Source organism: Pterocles gutturalis, unplaced genomic scaffold (genome assembly GCF_000699245.1).
Source record: "Pterocles gutturalis isolate BGI_N339 unplaced genomic scaffold, ASM69924v1 scaffold30901, whole genome shotgun sequence".
Lineage (NCBI taxonomy): Eukaryota > Metazoa > Chordata > Aves > Pterocliformes > Pteroclidae > Pterocles > Pterocles gutturalis.
In genome coordinates, this window is record NW_010106424.1 from 1 (window position 1) to 15143 (window position 15143).

At 42.6% G+C, this 15143-nt stretch overlaps 1 protein-coding gene across 1 annotated transcript in view; it reads left to right on the forward strand.

The window, feature by feature from the left end:
• The first annotated feature begins 1065 nt into the window (after positions 1-1065).
• CHD1L (chromodomain helicase DNA binding protein 1-like) overlaps positions 1066-15143 on the forward strand; it is a 22510-nt gene continuing 8432 nt past the window's right edge. The window contains exons 1-11 of the mRNA XM_010087783.1: positions 1066-1089; positions 1882-1988; positions 3265-3379; positions 4916-4947; positions 6949-7030; positions 8172-8334; positions 8650-8805; positions 10034-10126; positions 10542-10638; positions 12125-12198; positions 14976-15090. Of these exons, the coding sequence (XP_010086085.1) occupies positions 1066-1089; positions 1882-1988; positions 3265-3379; positions 4916-4947; positions 6949-7030; positions 8172-8334; positions 8650-8805; positions 10034-10126; positions 10542-10638; positions 12125-12198; positions 14976-15090 (1058 nt within the window). The remainder of the gene's footprint in view (positions 1090-1881; positions 1989-3264; positions 3380-4915; positions 4948-6948; positions 7031-8171; positions 8335-8649; positions 8806-10033; positions 10127-10541; positions 10639-12124; positions 12199-14975; positions 15091-15143) is intronic.

Here is a 15143-nt window from a genome sequence, read left to right on the forward strand (position 1 = left end):
TCCCTGCTCGGCTCTGCAGTTTGGTGTGTGGAGGGGCCGGCGCCTGGCTCCTTGAACCCGGCTTTTGCCACTCCGGTGGCTCAGTACAGCCTTAGGCCGCGCTGTGCTTCAGGAGCAGGTCAGCAGGGCCGCGTTCGTCAGCCTCACAAACGGGTGGAGGCTTTAAAGTGCTTTCCAGTGCCGGAAGGGTAGTGCCCGGGCTGTCCAGCCTGCTTTGGTGTTTTCCGTAGCTGTGGGCAGCCCTTATTTCAGTCCCTGTGCTAGTGAGGGTTTCTGCTTCCTGTGGGCTGGTGAGTTACTTCACATCGTCAGCGTGTCGCTTCCCCGCAGGAGCGGGCAGTGGTGGCACGGCGTCGTCAACAGTACACACAGCACTGGAGTCCAGGTGCAAGGAGAGATCTTGAGAACTCCTACTTGGTTTGTTTTGTGTTTGTTTTGATCTGTTGTGCCCCGTACTAAGGATGGCAGTGGTGGTAGTAGCTCCAGGGACCTCCACTTGAGGTCTGTCCTAGCTTAAGCAGAGGAAAGCTGGAAAACATCATGTTGAGAAATTATTATTATGCAATAGTAGAGTGTTAACTGACATTTCAAGTAGCCTAAAGTGTCCCTGGATGTAGTACTTAACGTATTTTAAAAGGTAGCTGGAGCTGCAAATCAAGCCGTCTTTTAGGAATGCAAAGTAGCAGTTTAATTATCAGATTAGGTTCCATGTATAGGCCTTTATAATGACTCAAGGCATTTTTGTGTGTAAAAGTTCCTTGATATGGTTTAATTTAATGGATTTGCTGTAGCGTTGGTATCTCTGCTCTCTGGCAGGGTAAACCAGCTTTGCTGACAACTGTTGTCCTTTTTCTGCAAGGCAGTTGTTTGGGATGGCCTGGTTGTGCAGGACCTCTTTCTGGTGGCTTCAGGGTGTAACTGTGTATAGAGTGTATTGGGTGACTGTGTAAATGTAACAAATTGCTTTTATTCCCAGGTATTAAGCTTCGTCCCTATCAAATAGAAGGTGTAAACTGGCTGGTGCAATGCTACGAAGTCCAGCATGGCTGTATCCTGGGTGATGAGATGGGTCTTGGGAAGACTTGTCAGGTGTGTTGTGTTCTTCTTCTGGAAAATGATCTTTACCTATAATTTATCCCAACGTTTCTTCAGAATGAAAAGAAAATCACCCAAATGATTGGTCAGTCAGGCAGCTTCATCCTGAGGTCCATACTTGAAAGAGAGAGCTCATTGTTCCTTTCATTCCTTCATCACTTAAAACCCCTGTTAAGTCCTGAGTGACACTCCAAAAAGGTTTCAGGCTTTTGTAAAAAGATGAGTGGTCATTTTACACGGGCATCCCAATGTGTAATTCATAGTGTGCAGAGTTGAAGAGGCAATACACAGCCAGTACAGAGAGGAGGATGTCGTTTGGATGCACCTGCAGCAAGATGGTTTTTGGGGTTGTCAACACATTGATTAAAATTTACATGTTCAAATTTTTCAGTGCTGCTTTTGTTTTTTGTGGTGAGGGGGTTTTTTTTGTTTGTTTTGAGTTTTGCTGAAAAATTAATGTTTGTGCATTGGTTCAGCTGGTGGTGTTCAATGGGTCTTAAACAGCAAACTGGTAGTTTTAGAAGGTGATGTATGGTAGATCTTCCTTTTTATGCCTGTGGATAAAGGTCTTTGGAAAGGGGTTCCAGATATCAAGGTCACGTTTTGGGATCTAAGCTTTTTTGTCATTGGTGGTGGAACTCGCTTGACATTCTTGGCTCTGCTTTGTGTTAGAGAACCTGCGGGAACCAGCTACAAAGCTCAAGAGGGAGACAGTTTACGTAGGTTCAGGCTATGGGGCTTAACCCATTTCTTATTGTAAAAAAAAATATTTTCCTTGCCTTCTAGACTATTTCTCTACTTCTTTATTTGACAAAAAAATTAACGAACAAAGAGAGATTTCTGATACTTTGTCCTCTGTCCATTCTGAGCAACTGGAAGGAGGAACTGGAGAGGTAAGTTTCAACAGTTGCCCGGCTCATCATATTCTTGCACAGCAAGTTACAAAGATTCTCTTCAAATGGGCTCAGTCCAACAGGTTTTTTTTTCCTTTCAAAAGGAAAAAAAAGTAAAAAAAGGAAGCTACAGAAACAACAAATCAGTGGAAACACCACTTGTAGTTAATGTGTAGTCTTTACAATGCTGTGGTATGCATTAATTAATCCAAGTTACAGTATTGGCTGATTTTCAGCCCAAATGCCCCCACTAGCTGCTTGCTTTTAATTGATTTGTAACCCTCCATACTCAGCTTCTCATAGGCAAATTCTGCTGAAGACAGCCAGGATTCTGTATGATGAAAGGTAAGACCCAAGTTGAATAGTATCTTTCTTGGCATGCTCACATATGCTTGCAAAATACATTATATGTATGCATGCAACCGTCTTCACTGGGGTGCAGTGACTGTGCTGATGGCACATTTGCTATGCCCGGGATATATGCATTTTTAAGCAGGAGCCCAACACTCCTTTTATGAGGAAGGGCAGAAAGTTACAGATTAGAACAGAGGTCTGTGTCTGTCTACCTGGTTGTTGGGCAGTGCTGTCTCAGCATCTGAAGTCATCCAGGTTAAATTCTGAAGTGAGCTGGCCTGATTTGGGTAGACTTGTGGTTAGAATAACTCAGGGAAGGTGCATCACTTCATATGATATACATCATCAGTGAGCAGCTATCCAAGAGGAACATCAGGCAAATATCAGTGGTGGGATTAAATGAGGAAGAATTTTATGGTCCCAACTCTTCTTCTGTGGAAATGGTTTTATCTGCTTTTTGACTAAGAGGATACAGTTTTAAGGCCCTGACTTGGACCTGTTTGCTGCAGATATTGTTTCCCTTCATTTTAGCATGATTTAGGCAAATGCTTTGGTCCCAGCTGGCCAAACTATTCATTCACCTGCTTCACATGAGCTTTTTCAGTTCAGGATAACAGATGAGACTGGTTTTCAATCATCTGCCTTGGACTTTGAGACCTAGGAGAATGCACTTTATGTGGGCCTTGTCCAAACCAGAACCAGCAGCTGACATGCCAACCTGTGATGCATATTAATCAGGGGGAGGTTGGGTTAGATTCAAAAGCTGAGATCCAGCCACATCTCACAGGAGGGCAGGGTGTTTGGATAGGTGTTTCTCATTACCTGCACAGTAGCTGTGCTTGATAATGGGGTCCAGAGTCATAAACTCATGAAAGACTTGTCTTGGCTCACTGTTTTTTCTATGTCTTTCTTTTGACAACAGGTTTGCTCCAGGTCTTTCCTTTCTCACATACATAGGCAGCAAGGAGGAGCGACCCAAACTGCAGCAGAACCTGGAAGAACAGTCTCACTTACATGCGCTCTTGACAACATACGAGGTACGTGATGTCTTTGTCACTGGAAAGGAAGGCTCAAGTTTCTCCTCGCCTTTTCCATTCCTCTGTACCACCCAGCTCATGCCTTGTCGTCTGCACTCATCTCTGACCTTCCTCAGTGATTTTCTACTCTATGACCCATTTCACCAACTGATTTAAGTTCCTGCAGTTTTTGTGTCCCTAAGATAATCTACTTTAACCCCAGCTTTACCACATAGCTGTATCACACCTGGAGTAAAGAAAACAGAGATATGTCTGTCCTTAACTAATGCTAAATGGCATCTGCATTGTCTTTGTGTGGTGCCTTACGGACTTTTAATGTTTAATAGAAGCGTACACATGTGTGATACTTATTAAGATTCTACTAATCAGGCAATGCAAGAACACTTAGAAGGAGTTTGCCTTTTTTCTGCCCTCTTCAGTATGTCCTCCTCAGACAAAACTCTCGTTCCTGGACTGCCAAATGGTGAGGTTCCTGTTACAATTGATAGGACTTTGGTTTGAATCTGATCAGAGCTCTCCTGAGAAGGTCCTCTCCTGCTGTAAATGGAACCAACCAGAACAGAGTTGCTTCCTTGGTCACTGGTTTGGACATTGCATGATCTGGCGCTTCATTATCTGGAGTGGGAAAAAGCCCTTATTTTTCTCTTATGAGTCAGTTCCACTCAGATGTTACTTCATGTCAGAACTTTGATTTTATTTTAACAATCTTTTGACAAACATATCAACTCGAAATTCAATGAAAAGCATCTCTTACAGCTTCTTCTCTCCATCCCCTTTCCTGTGCTTTCTGACCTCCCTTTCCCCTTTTGCTTTCCCTGTCTTCAAGTATTTTACTGTCTCTTCCCACTGGGAGCTGTGTGACCTGTGCTGACAACTCTGAACCTGAATCTTTTTCTACGTTTCACAAGCAGGAGTGGGTATCAGTGATAACCCTTGTCCTGAACATGATGAATGGGCATGCTCATACTGAAGCAAGTCCACGAGAGTGATAGACTGTATCGAGATATTATCTTAGCTAGGATTTTTCTTGTCTCTGTTGCTTTTGATGATAAAATTCTGTGCTTTTTAAGGATTTGTCTTGAATGACCGGATTTCTCTTTCTCTGAATATGGAGTTGGGCAAGCAATGTCTGCACTTTAGGATACTATCAGGTCGTTGTAATAGCTTAGATTAATCCACACATGTATGTGTTCGATTAGAGTGAAAAAGAATGTGATGCTGAAGGTGCATGGTGCTTCTTACCGAGTGAGAAAGATATGAAAAACTTTAGAGGTGAAGAGCATTTGTGGTGTGTGTAAATTTCCAATAATTCGCTGACGTTCTACTGCTGATGTTTTGCCAGACAAGAGTTAAAATGTAGGGTCACAATAGCTTGTCATTACAATAGCTGTCATGTTACTTTCCTCAGGTAATAAGTGGCTTCATTCCACTCTCCTCCATTCCACCATAGTTTGCAAGTAGACAAAAAGATGCTCTGCTTCTTAACTGATGTATTAACTTAAGTCATAAATCATGGTTCATTTCCTTTCATTGCAGATTTGTCTGAAAGATGCAGCATTTCTAAAACTGTGAGTCTGGTTTTAATTTTTTCAAATTTAATTCTGCGCATCTGTCAGCAATTTTTGAAGTCTATGTTTGTACGTGTGTGAGATCCTGTGCTTGTTTCACAAGGGTCAGGGATGTTCTTTGCTTGTGATTAGAGCTTTGTCTTTGCCAGCTTTCATTGAAGAAGCTTTAATGTCAGCTAAGATGTACATGAACTTGCCCCAAAGACAGTTTTCCAGCCAGTTAACTCAAAATAATATGATACATAGTGGCTTATAGCAGTACACTAAATATCAGTCCAGAAGATTAATATTTAGAACAGAGGAGATCTTCAAAAACTTAAGATTATAAAGGTATTAGGTGCAAAATTTGCTGAAAATGACCTGCATTATACTATGGTGATCATGTGCTAATACCATATACTGAAGTTTATTGCCTCCTGCCACCAGTCAGAACTGTGGAGAGTTATGGAGCATTATGCTTTCTAGCAAGACTGATTATACAGATGAAGTTCAGTCTGTAGGAAGTATTGTCATGGTCATGCAGGATTTTACAGAAGCCTGCGCTTGAAATGGGGACCAGCTTTCATATTTTTTGGTAATAGTGCCAATGCCTTGCAATAGTGATAAGTGTTGCGAGAGATGCTGGGGGCAGCCAGATGCCAGGAATGGCTCAGGATCTTTGTAGGAGCAGAAACCCAGTGGCCCCCACTGACACAATTTTGGGTCTCCCAGAACTAGTCAGGACTGCTGTTGTCTTTCTGCAAAGCACCTGCCCATCGCCACTGCTGGAAACAACAGGTAGCCGTGGCCTGTGCTGCCATGTATGATTTTGCTTATTTTGCAGCTTAGCCCTGGTATGTAGCATCCAGGGAGAGCAAGTAACTAGCCCTAGTATCATAGAAATGTCAGCTCCAGTGCAATTTCCTGCTTCTAAAGCTAGCACATAACCTCAAAGCCATGTCTCTCAAGGTTGTTTTTTTTTTTTCCCCTTCTAATATTCTTTCTGAAAAAAAGTGTCTGCTAATCATTTGTGCCTTCTCATGTGTAGGAGCGCTTGAGTACTTTGTAAAGCTGGGTCAGAGTTATCAGATGTCTTACCACCACCACTCTGTTACAAGCAGTGTAACAACACAAATGAGTTGAGCAACAGCCCTGTTTTAATCTAATATGGAGAGATTCAGTTGCTGAGCCTGTAGAATAAGAATAATGACATTTGACTGCCCTGGCAGTGGAAAACCACTCTTAAATAGCGAAGAGGGGAATCAAGGGACACAGAAGAGCTGTGGGGAGAATGTAGGTCCCTGTGATTCCAGCCCTTGTATTCCACTGGGAAGAGAAGCGTGTGGATAAGAAAAGCAGGAGGGTCATGCTTTCCCTCCTCTGCCTACCCATCAGCCAGACTTGACTATGTGGAAATCACTCTGTGGTGTGGGTGTTAAAACCCTAGTGGTAAGCAGGCACGAACACTGATGGCTGAAAAGATCTGGAGTTTGTATTAAGCCTAGTAGATCTACTAGGTCACCAGTGATTCTGCAGCCTACTTGATGAGATACTGCCTATAGCTCTATCAAGCCCAGAACAAGCTGAGGGTGATGTCTTAGGTGATTTGCAAAAGGCTTGTAGTCACTGTGCCATCACTGCCGGATCATAGTTGTTGGGTTTTTGCACAGGTCCAGGGGCCTAGTTTCATGTCTCTTTTGTTCCAAATTGTAGACCTCCTTGAATGTTTGACTAACTTGTGCTTATGTCGTTTTCCACATAGAAATGGGGGTGGAGAGAGAAGGAACAAATTCAAGTGAATTTTGATTTCAGAAAAACTCATCTAGGCTATAGTTAAGAAGCTGCATTGGCTCTTGAAACCCAGTACTTGTGAATTCCTCCCACCCTACTTGTGATGTTTGCCTGTGGTTCATGGGGTAGGACCATCTCAAGTTCAGCCAAGCAGAGCCACCGCTTATTTCAGTCTTTTTGTACTGACAAGAATGAATTGTCTGCCTCTAACTCAGGATGCTGCTTTTTCAGCTTTAACTGGGCTGCCTTGGTTGTAGATGAAGCTCACAGACTGAAAAATCAAAGTTCTCTGCTTTACAAGACGCTTTCTGAGGTAAAATAACTCATCCATCTTTTAGTGTCTAAAGCCTTTTTTCTCTTCAGTATAACATACAGTTTTTCTGTTCCCCTGAGTATTTATTAAGCTCTGGGCCACAACAAGTTTCCATCAGAGTTGGTGAACAGGTTCCCATATTTAGCAGCAGACAGATAAGCGCGTCTCTTGTTGGCTTTGCGTAGAGGTGGGCAGTATTTGGAGTTTATCTCTATTCTGACTTAAGTTTGAGCTTGACACATTAGAGCAATTTGAGAGACTGAAAAATGTAAAGCAGTCAGACATAGTGCTGAACCACAGCTGCGCTACTGAAGTGGTAGAAGTCTGGCTGACCTAAGACAATATAAAGTGACCAGAGGCTATCTCCAGCTCTGGGAGGGTGAAGGAACCCTTGCCTAGTTCATGGCACCTCGAGTCATGAACTACTGTCTTCCATTGTACTGTTTAATGGAACCACTCCTTTTAAATTGAAATTAGTAGAATTGCTCCAGCTTCCAAAGCACCCTGCCAGAGTACAATGAATGCCTGAGTGAAGGTCACACTTCTTGTCATGGCAGTGAAACATAGTCATTAGGTCACAAAGAAGTAGGCAGAATTCACCTTAGCTCTCCTGGTAACATATTTTCTATTACCAAACTTGAGAGAAGACCTTTATTTTTTCAGAGGTAACCATATTACTGCAAGCAACATGATGAGCCAGATAACGTTGCTGTGTTTGTCAGAGTTAGCCAGGAAATATAAATGGAACATAGTCTTTTGCGGTTTCATTTCACTTTCCTATTCTGACATAATTTTCCAGTCATCTCACATTACCTAACAGTGAGTATGCAGTATTGGACCACAGCGTGCATGGATCTGAGAATTTTAATGGTGTTGGTTTTGCACTTTGTTCTTATTTTGCTTACACTGTCTTCCTTGCATCGGTGCCATCCTAGTCAGTTTGGTTGAGCTCTTTGACTGTCACACCGTACCTTATGCTGGATGGGTCTGGCAGACATTTGCAGCATTCAGTGGGCATTTCTGTGCCACCTGTCATCTTTAAGTTAAGCTTAAGAGTGGTGTAGGTGGAGTAGTAAATTAAGTAACTTTTAATTCCAGATATTTTCTCATAATAATTTTGTTTTGTTGCTGGTTCTTTCAGTTTTCAGTAGGCTTCAGCCTGCTGCTCACAGGCACTCCAATCCAGAACAGCCTTCAGGAACTGTACTCCTTACTCAGCCTCATTGAGCCTTACATCTTTCCTAGAGAACAAGTGAAAGAGTTTGTTGAGTATTACCAAGCAATTGAAAAGGAGAGTGAACCAGGTCAGTAATAAGCGATGTTGTACTTGAATTAGAACCAGCTCCTATCTTGACTAGGAAGCAGACATGTTGTGTCCACTTTATTTGCTTTTTTTTAACACTGACTAGCTTTAAAACAAAGCCCCTAAAAGTAATGATAACTGACCTTAATGCAGCTGTGTTTTGGTTTCTCTGTTTGTAAAATGGGGCTTGAATAATTTCACTAACAGATGTAAGGTTCCTTATACATTTATTTTGAAAGTACAGTTGTGAAGGTACTGTATAAATTCCTTACATTTCATGTAGTAATCTCCTCTTTTTTCCCCTGCCTCTGCCTAGCCAAAGAATTGCACAATCTTCTTCAGCCCTTTTTGCTTCGAAGAGTCAAGTCTGAGGTGGCTGCAGAGCTACCAAAGAAGGTGGAAGTGGTTCTGTATCATGGAATGTCAGCCCTGCAGAGGAAGTACTACAAGGCCATTTTAACGAAAGATCTAGGTAACTGAGAGGTTTGAACCCTGTCAGTTAATTTTAAAAAACAAAATTAATTCCTTTTGTAAATTGATGCTTTGTTGTAGTGAAGGAGAAGATACTTCAGCCTGCAGAATATGCACAGAATGAACATGCCAAATTCAGTGCTTTGGGCTGCTTGATTTTTTATTTTAGCTTGTGATAAAATAAGAGATACATAGATGTAGAGCTGAGCTTTTGCAGAGTTGGGGAGGGTCAGCTTCAGGATTCTGCCTTGGGGAAGCCTGTAATTAACAATACTACCAGGTAAGCCAGCTCCTATTCCATATTTTTGTGTTCAGGTAAAAGGGTGGTACAAGAAACTCTGGATCTGTGGAGCTCTACAAATTTTCCAATAGTACTACAGATGCCATATAGCAAATTTCAACCTACTGGATGTAGATAGGAGTTTCTTAGGAAACCACAGGGCCATATAGACAATGCAGCCCCAGACTCTTACCGTAATAGCTCGCTCCTTATCACTTTGTGTGTGAACTAACTGTAACAAAGCATCCTGACGTGTGAGAAAGTACTTGCTTCTCTCTGAATTACTCCTCTTCCATCTATGCCTATCACATCATATGGCTTGCCAGTGCTTTTGTGTTGTAAGGAAAGTACAACTGGGGGGATGGAGACCCTTTGTTCTTTTAGGGCTTGTACCTGGCGCATCAGGGAGCCAATGGCGCTTTGAATGAACATCACCAGGCAGTCTGAACCTTCTTCTAAAGTCAGCGTATGTGCACACACCTTCTTTTTCTCATCACAAAAATGCAATCCTTCTTAACTTCCTGATTGCCCAGGAGATCTTGACTGTGCTGTATTACTTCTTTTGTTGGAAAATTCAAACAAACTGCAGCAAATTTCTTTCACTATTTCTGATGATTTCTAGTTCTCTAATTAACTCTTAGAAAAATAAGAGTGACCCTTTCCAGGGAGTCCAGAAAGTACCAGGGAGTTTGACAAGGCAGAGTAGTTTTCGTCAGGGTCTCGTTTCTAAAGGTTTGTCCAAAAAAATGTGAGGGAAATTTTGTTTGGTCCATGAAAACAGATGTATTAGTCTTGAGATGGAAATTCAAATGCAGATGTGATATGCAGAGAGAGATACTCCAGAGCTGAAGCACTGCAGAGCAGTGCTCAGTACCAGACATTCCCAGTCACACCCATTGATGGAGCATGGGTTTTCCTGCCCAGTTCCTTTCTGTGTTCTTTGTTCCAGATGCATTTGAAAGTGAAACGGGAAGGAAGGTTACACTTCAGAATGTCTTAATTCTGCTTCGAAAGTGTGTTGCCCACCCGTACCTTTTCAATGGTAAGAAAATTACGTTTCTTGATTTACGGAGTGGTTTTCTATTATTGCTTGGCAGTGTAATCCTTAGAAACAGCAAGTGATAAACAATGTTGTATTTCAATCAGTAGCAGCTGTGAGTTTGTTACCAGTTTCAACAGTCAGTTCATCGATAATGAGGAATAAAGTAGGGAACTGTGTGAAGTCTGAGTTTCTTACTATCGCTCTCCATTTGTGTGTCTTCTCTCACCTAGACAATCACAATGCTTTGTGGACTACTGAGGGTGTTCTTTAGAGACAGAGAAGGACCATCACTTCTCAAGCAAGCATCATGGGTTTCTGCTTGGCAGTAGTTGGCAGTGCAGGCAGACTGAGATTGACCACAGAGCTGTTACTTGCATAGTATTACGTCTGTTTCTGAAAATCCTTTCTGTTCCAGGTGTTGAGCCAGAACCCTTTGAGATTGGAGACCATATTGTTGAAGCCAGTGGCAAGATGTGTTTGTTGGATAAACTCCTTTCATTTTTGTATACTGGGTATGTCATGTTGGGGTGAGGAAGATAGGGTGGGGTTGACATAGGGAGAAGAGGTAAAATGGAAGGGGCAAGCTACCTTATTTAGCCATAGACTGGGCAGATATTCATCACCGTGCAATCACTGCCCTATTTATTGCAGCTTACTGACTACCTGAAATAAGTCATTTCAGTATAAGGAGCTGCATTAGAGATGGTAGAGGAACCTCAAAGATTTTTGTAGCTTCCCTTTAAACATTTCTCAAAACGCTTCACTAACTCTCTGACATGTTCTCATATTTGCCATATTTGGGAATCTGGGAGAATAACCATCTGACATGGTACCTGGTTTGACTGTGGATTTCCTGAGAGTAGCTTCCAATGCATCATAGAGTTAGAATCATAAAATCATTAAGGTTGTAAAAGACCTCAAGGATCATCGCCTATGTTAGCCCATGAAGCAGAATGCACAGCAAATGTCAAAAAGAAATGTTACTGGACCAAAAACCAAGAATATGCTGAAACTTCAGCTTTGGGAATGGCATCCAGAATTCCTTGTGTTGAGCTCTGCTGACTTCAGAACCTGGAATGCAAGGACCTTGGTTATTTACCTCCAGCTCTCGGATGGGAGGCAAATCAAACTGTGGTTTGCATTCTTGTGCAGTCTGTGAAGCAGTGCCTCCTGCGTGATACAAATTCTACCTTCTCTCTTAATTGGGCTGTGATTTCCCTTTGACTACTTCCAAAGGACAAAGATTCAACAGACTTTGGGAAGTTCTGATGTGGTTGTGGAGGTCTTTGTCCTTCTGATGTATAGCACCTTGTGAATGGGTGCCTCTCCCTTGAGTGTCTTTGCCACAGGACCAGCCCTGTGCAAATTCTGTCCTTGAAGATGCTTGTGTTCCGCTCTCCAGTGAAGTCTGATTTAAACAGAGCACTGTCTGAGGCCTATTGCTAGGAGGGAGGAGGGTTGATTTCTCACTTACACATGATTGTAGGTAGAGTTTCATCTTTGAAGGTCATTTGCTGGAGGAGGAAATGCTCTACTGTCACAGAGATGTCAATATTACATTTTCTCAGCATTTAAGATAATTTGTAGTGTGTGATTTGAGAGCAGCCTGGTATGGCAGGTCATATGGTGAGGAAGACCTCGTGATGCTAGGTTGAAGCAGAGGATCCTTTCAGACAGGTTCCTTTGGATCCTCACCAGCCTGCATCCAGCCAGCAGCAGAGCTGTTCCAGAGCCTTGTTACCTCTCTGTCACTCCACACTCTAGATATGGCAGCTGATGATGGCAGATGAAGCTAACTGGTTGCATTTGGATGTGGGGCTGAAAATATGGTGAGAGAAGGGGCCATGACTCTGAGAGGCTTAGTGTACAGAGGTGGTGAGGCCTTGCTATGTCACGGTGACTAACAATGACTGGTTAAGGTATTGTAACACCTCTACCACTCTGTGAAATGCTATTGCAGTATGTTGAGGCTCATGGTATCTCATGTTCTTCTTCCAGTGGCCACCGTGTCTTGCTCTTTTCTCAGATGACTCAACTGCTTGATATCCTGCAAGACTACTTAGACTATAGAGGTACGTTCTGCACACTTTGGCAGCAGAGGGCTTATCCTAATGATCCTTGCCATATATTGTTTCTCTGATTTGATTGATCTGCCTGGGATGGAGAGAAGGGACTATGATGACGATTTATTGCTTCTTAGTAGATAGAAACCATATTCTTGCAGTGGTGCTATGAGTTGGAGGGTCTTGAGATCGGCTCTTTGCTGTGTTACCAGCTGCCTGAAATGAGCTGGCATTTAAGTGTTCTTCAAAGCAGTTTCAGCTTTGGTTCCTCAATAAAATGGAGCTAACAGATGGTAGGGTAGCAATATTTCATTGTATACCTGTGTTCAGTTATGTATCTGAGTCCTGAAGTAATTGCACTGAAGGCAATAGAGTTGGTCTAGATTCAGTCTGTCCAGCACAAAACACCAATTGGGCCACATTCATACCAGGAAATTAATTTTTGATTAAAACAGTTGTTGGCAGTGGGGCCCCAACATGTCTGCAAGGGCAGGTTGGATCAGACTATTTTTGGCAAGGTTAGCAAAATGTTCTTGGGACATTTTCTTTTGTTTCAATCCACATGGCTCCATGCCTACTTAGGATTTCCCATGAAAGAGGCTTTTGTTTGGTGTTTATGGTTTTGAACAAGTAATAATGCAGGATAAAGCCAAATGTAGGGCCATATCCCATACTGCTTGCTCACAGGAAGGCACGCATTGAAGGCCATGGGAGTTAGCATAAGGAGGATCCAATGGTTGTTGGCCTGTTTTCTGGGGACAACAGCCAGTACAGCATAGTCTGAAATGGGACTGTGGGCTAATGTTCTTTTACTTTGGCTCTGAATTTTCCTGTTGCATTTCCAAGCAGTAAATTAAATAAATGCAAAGTGTCTCTGCTTCAGACTCAGCTAAATTACCCTTTGCCAACAGTCAATCTGGAAGTCAGGGTCACTACTTCAGTTTATATGAGGTTTAATTGGGACAGAATGAAGGAGTTGAAGGCAATAAATGAGAATCAAGGCAGGAGGATTTGGCATAAAAAGATTCAGGATGGCAGTGAGACAATAGAGAATGAGGTAAGAGGGTAAGAGCATAGACAAAATTTCAGAAATAAACATGTTGCTTGTTTGAAAAGGCTACAGCTACGAGCGGCTGGACGGTTCTGTTAGGGGTGAAGAGAGACACCTTGCCATTAAGAACTTTGGTCAACAGCCGATCTTTATAACTGCTGAGCACCAGAGCAGGTAAGTAAGGAAAGGAGAGACAAACAACCCATCTTGCTTCTCCACTCTTTTGCTCTCTCTGGCAAGATTTTAGGGAGTTCTGAATCCCGCAGAGCCTGTTCACGTGGGGGATTTTTGATGGAGACAAAACACATCCTGAACTTCAGTCTCTCAGCTAGGACATCTGGTTTCTGTGCTTTCCTTTTGGCAGTTGATGCCAAGATACTTTTCATATTGCAGCCACTTGAGTTACTGTTTTTTTATTCCAAATCCCATAATGGTTGTCCTTGTGCCAGGTTGAGCTTAAGAAATCTCACTAACATTTTAGTTCTATAAGCACCAGACTTTAGGCAGGAACAGACCTCCATTAAGTAAGCTGATGAAATTGCTTCTCGAGTTCACTGAAGATGGACGTGCTCTCTAGCTGGCAGAGAGACTGAAATAAGAGCCTTTTACCATCCTGAGACTGGAAAGAACACCATGGGACTGCCATCTGTGCTTCTTCCCTTCTTAGCTCCTCAGGCAGGTCTGTGTCTTCTACACAGTTTCAAACATCCCTGTCTCTCTATTTAAGCAAGTGCAGAGGAAGTCTTCTGATTGTCTCCAGAGGAGGGATCCACTGCTTGATCTCAGGCATCAAACTTGAACTAAATCTTCCTTTGGGCTTCTGGTCAGACTTCCCTGGATGAGCCTGGCTCCAGTGATAGTGCCATGCATTGAGGGGAGTATGTAGGGAGACTGAAGAGAAGCGCCTAATGCTAGATGGTAGGAATAAATGTGTCCCTGACCACAGTGCCTGAACTCTCCCTGCCCATGTCAGCCAGGCTTACAGTTGGTTTTTACTGCACATTGCTATGTCTGGCCAAAGTATCTTGTATTCAGCTGGGAGTGGGTGTGGTAACAGTATTTCCATCACTGTTACCTTATGGACAGAGATTTTCAGGTGCATGACTGTTTCCACTTGCAGGGATGTTCTGATTACAGTGAAGAGGTGCTTGGCATGAGCTGGAGGAAATGTAAGGCAGCAGGCTCCCCCCTCTTTCACTACAGTATGTAGTCACTATAGTGGGTATTAAAAAAAAAAAAATTAACTGGTTTTTTTTTTTTTTTTTATTCCATGAGAGCCCAAGCTCTAACCTCAATAACTTAAAGTCATATAAATACCTACGCTCTGGTTATTAGTGTTTTCCACTGTTTCAGCAGTGTATTTACCAGTTGCATCTATGCTGCAGCCAAGTCGTGACTTGGGCAGTCTGTTGTAGCCTCAGTGAAGCCAGTTCTTGCCGGGTTAGTCTGTCCGCCAGCAGAAGAATATGTCTCTGTACACCAGTCTTTGCATTGGTTCATTTGCACCCCTTGACTTTTTTGACTACATTGCACAGTACAGCTTGGTTTGGGGCTGTTGCAGAGACCTGGAAGCTTCCCCATCTTTTTAGATCCTTATGAGACTTAGATTTGGGTTTGAGAGATGGATTGAATTAGGTACAGTTGATAGATCTGACAGAACCTTGTAGAGCATAAATTCTCCAGCTTCTTCTTTATTTTCTGCTGGTGACATATTTTGTGATGTTCTTCTTTGTAGGTGGAGTTGGCATGAACCTGACAGCAGCAGATACAGTTATTTTTACTGATAGTGATTTTAACCCACAAAATGACTTGCAAGCAATAGCAAGAGCTCACCGGATTGGGCAGCACAAGTGAGAAATTTTGCTACTTCTGGTTTGGTTGCTGACTCTTTTGATCTCTCAGT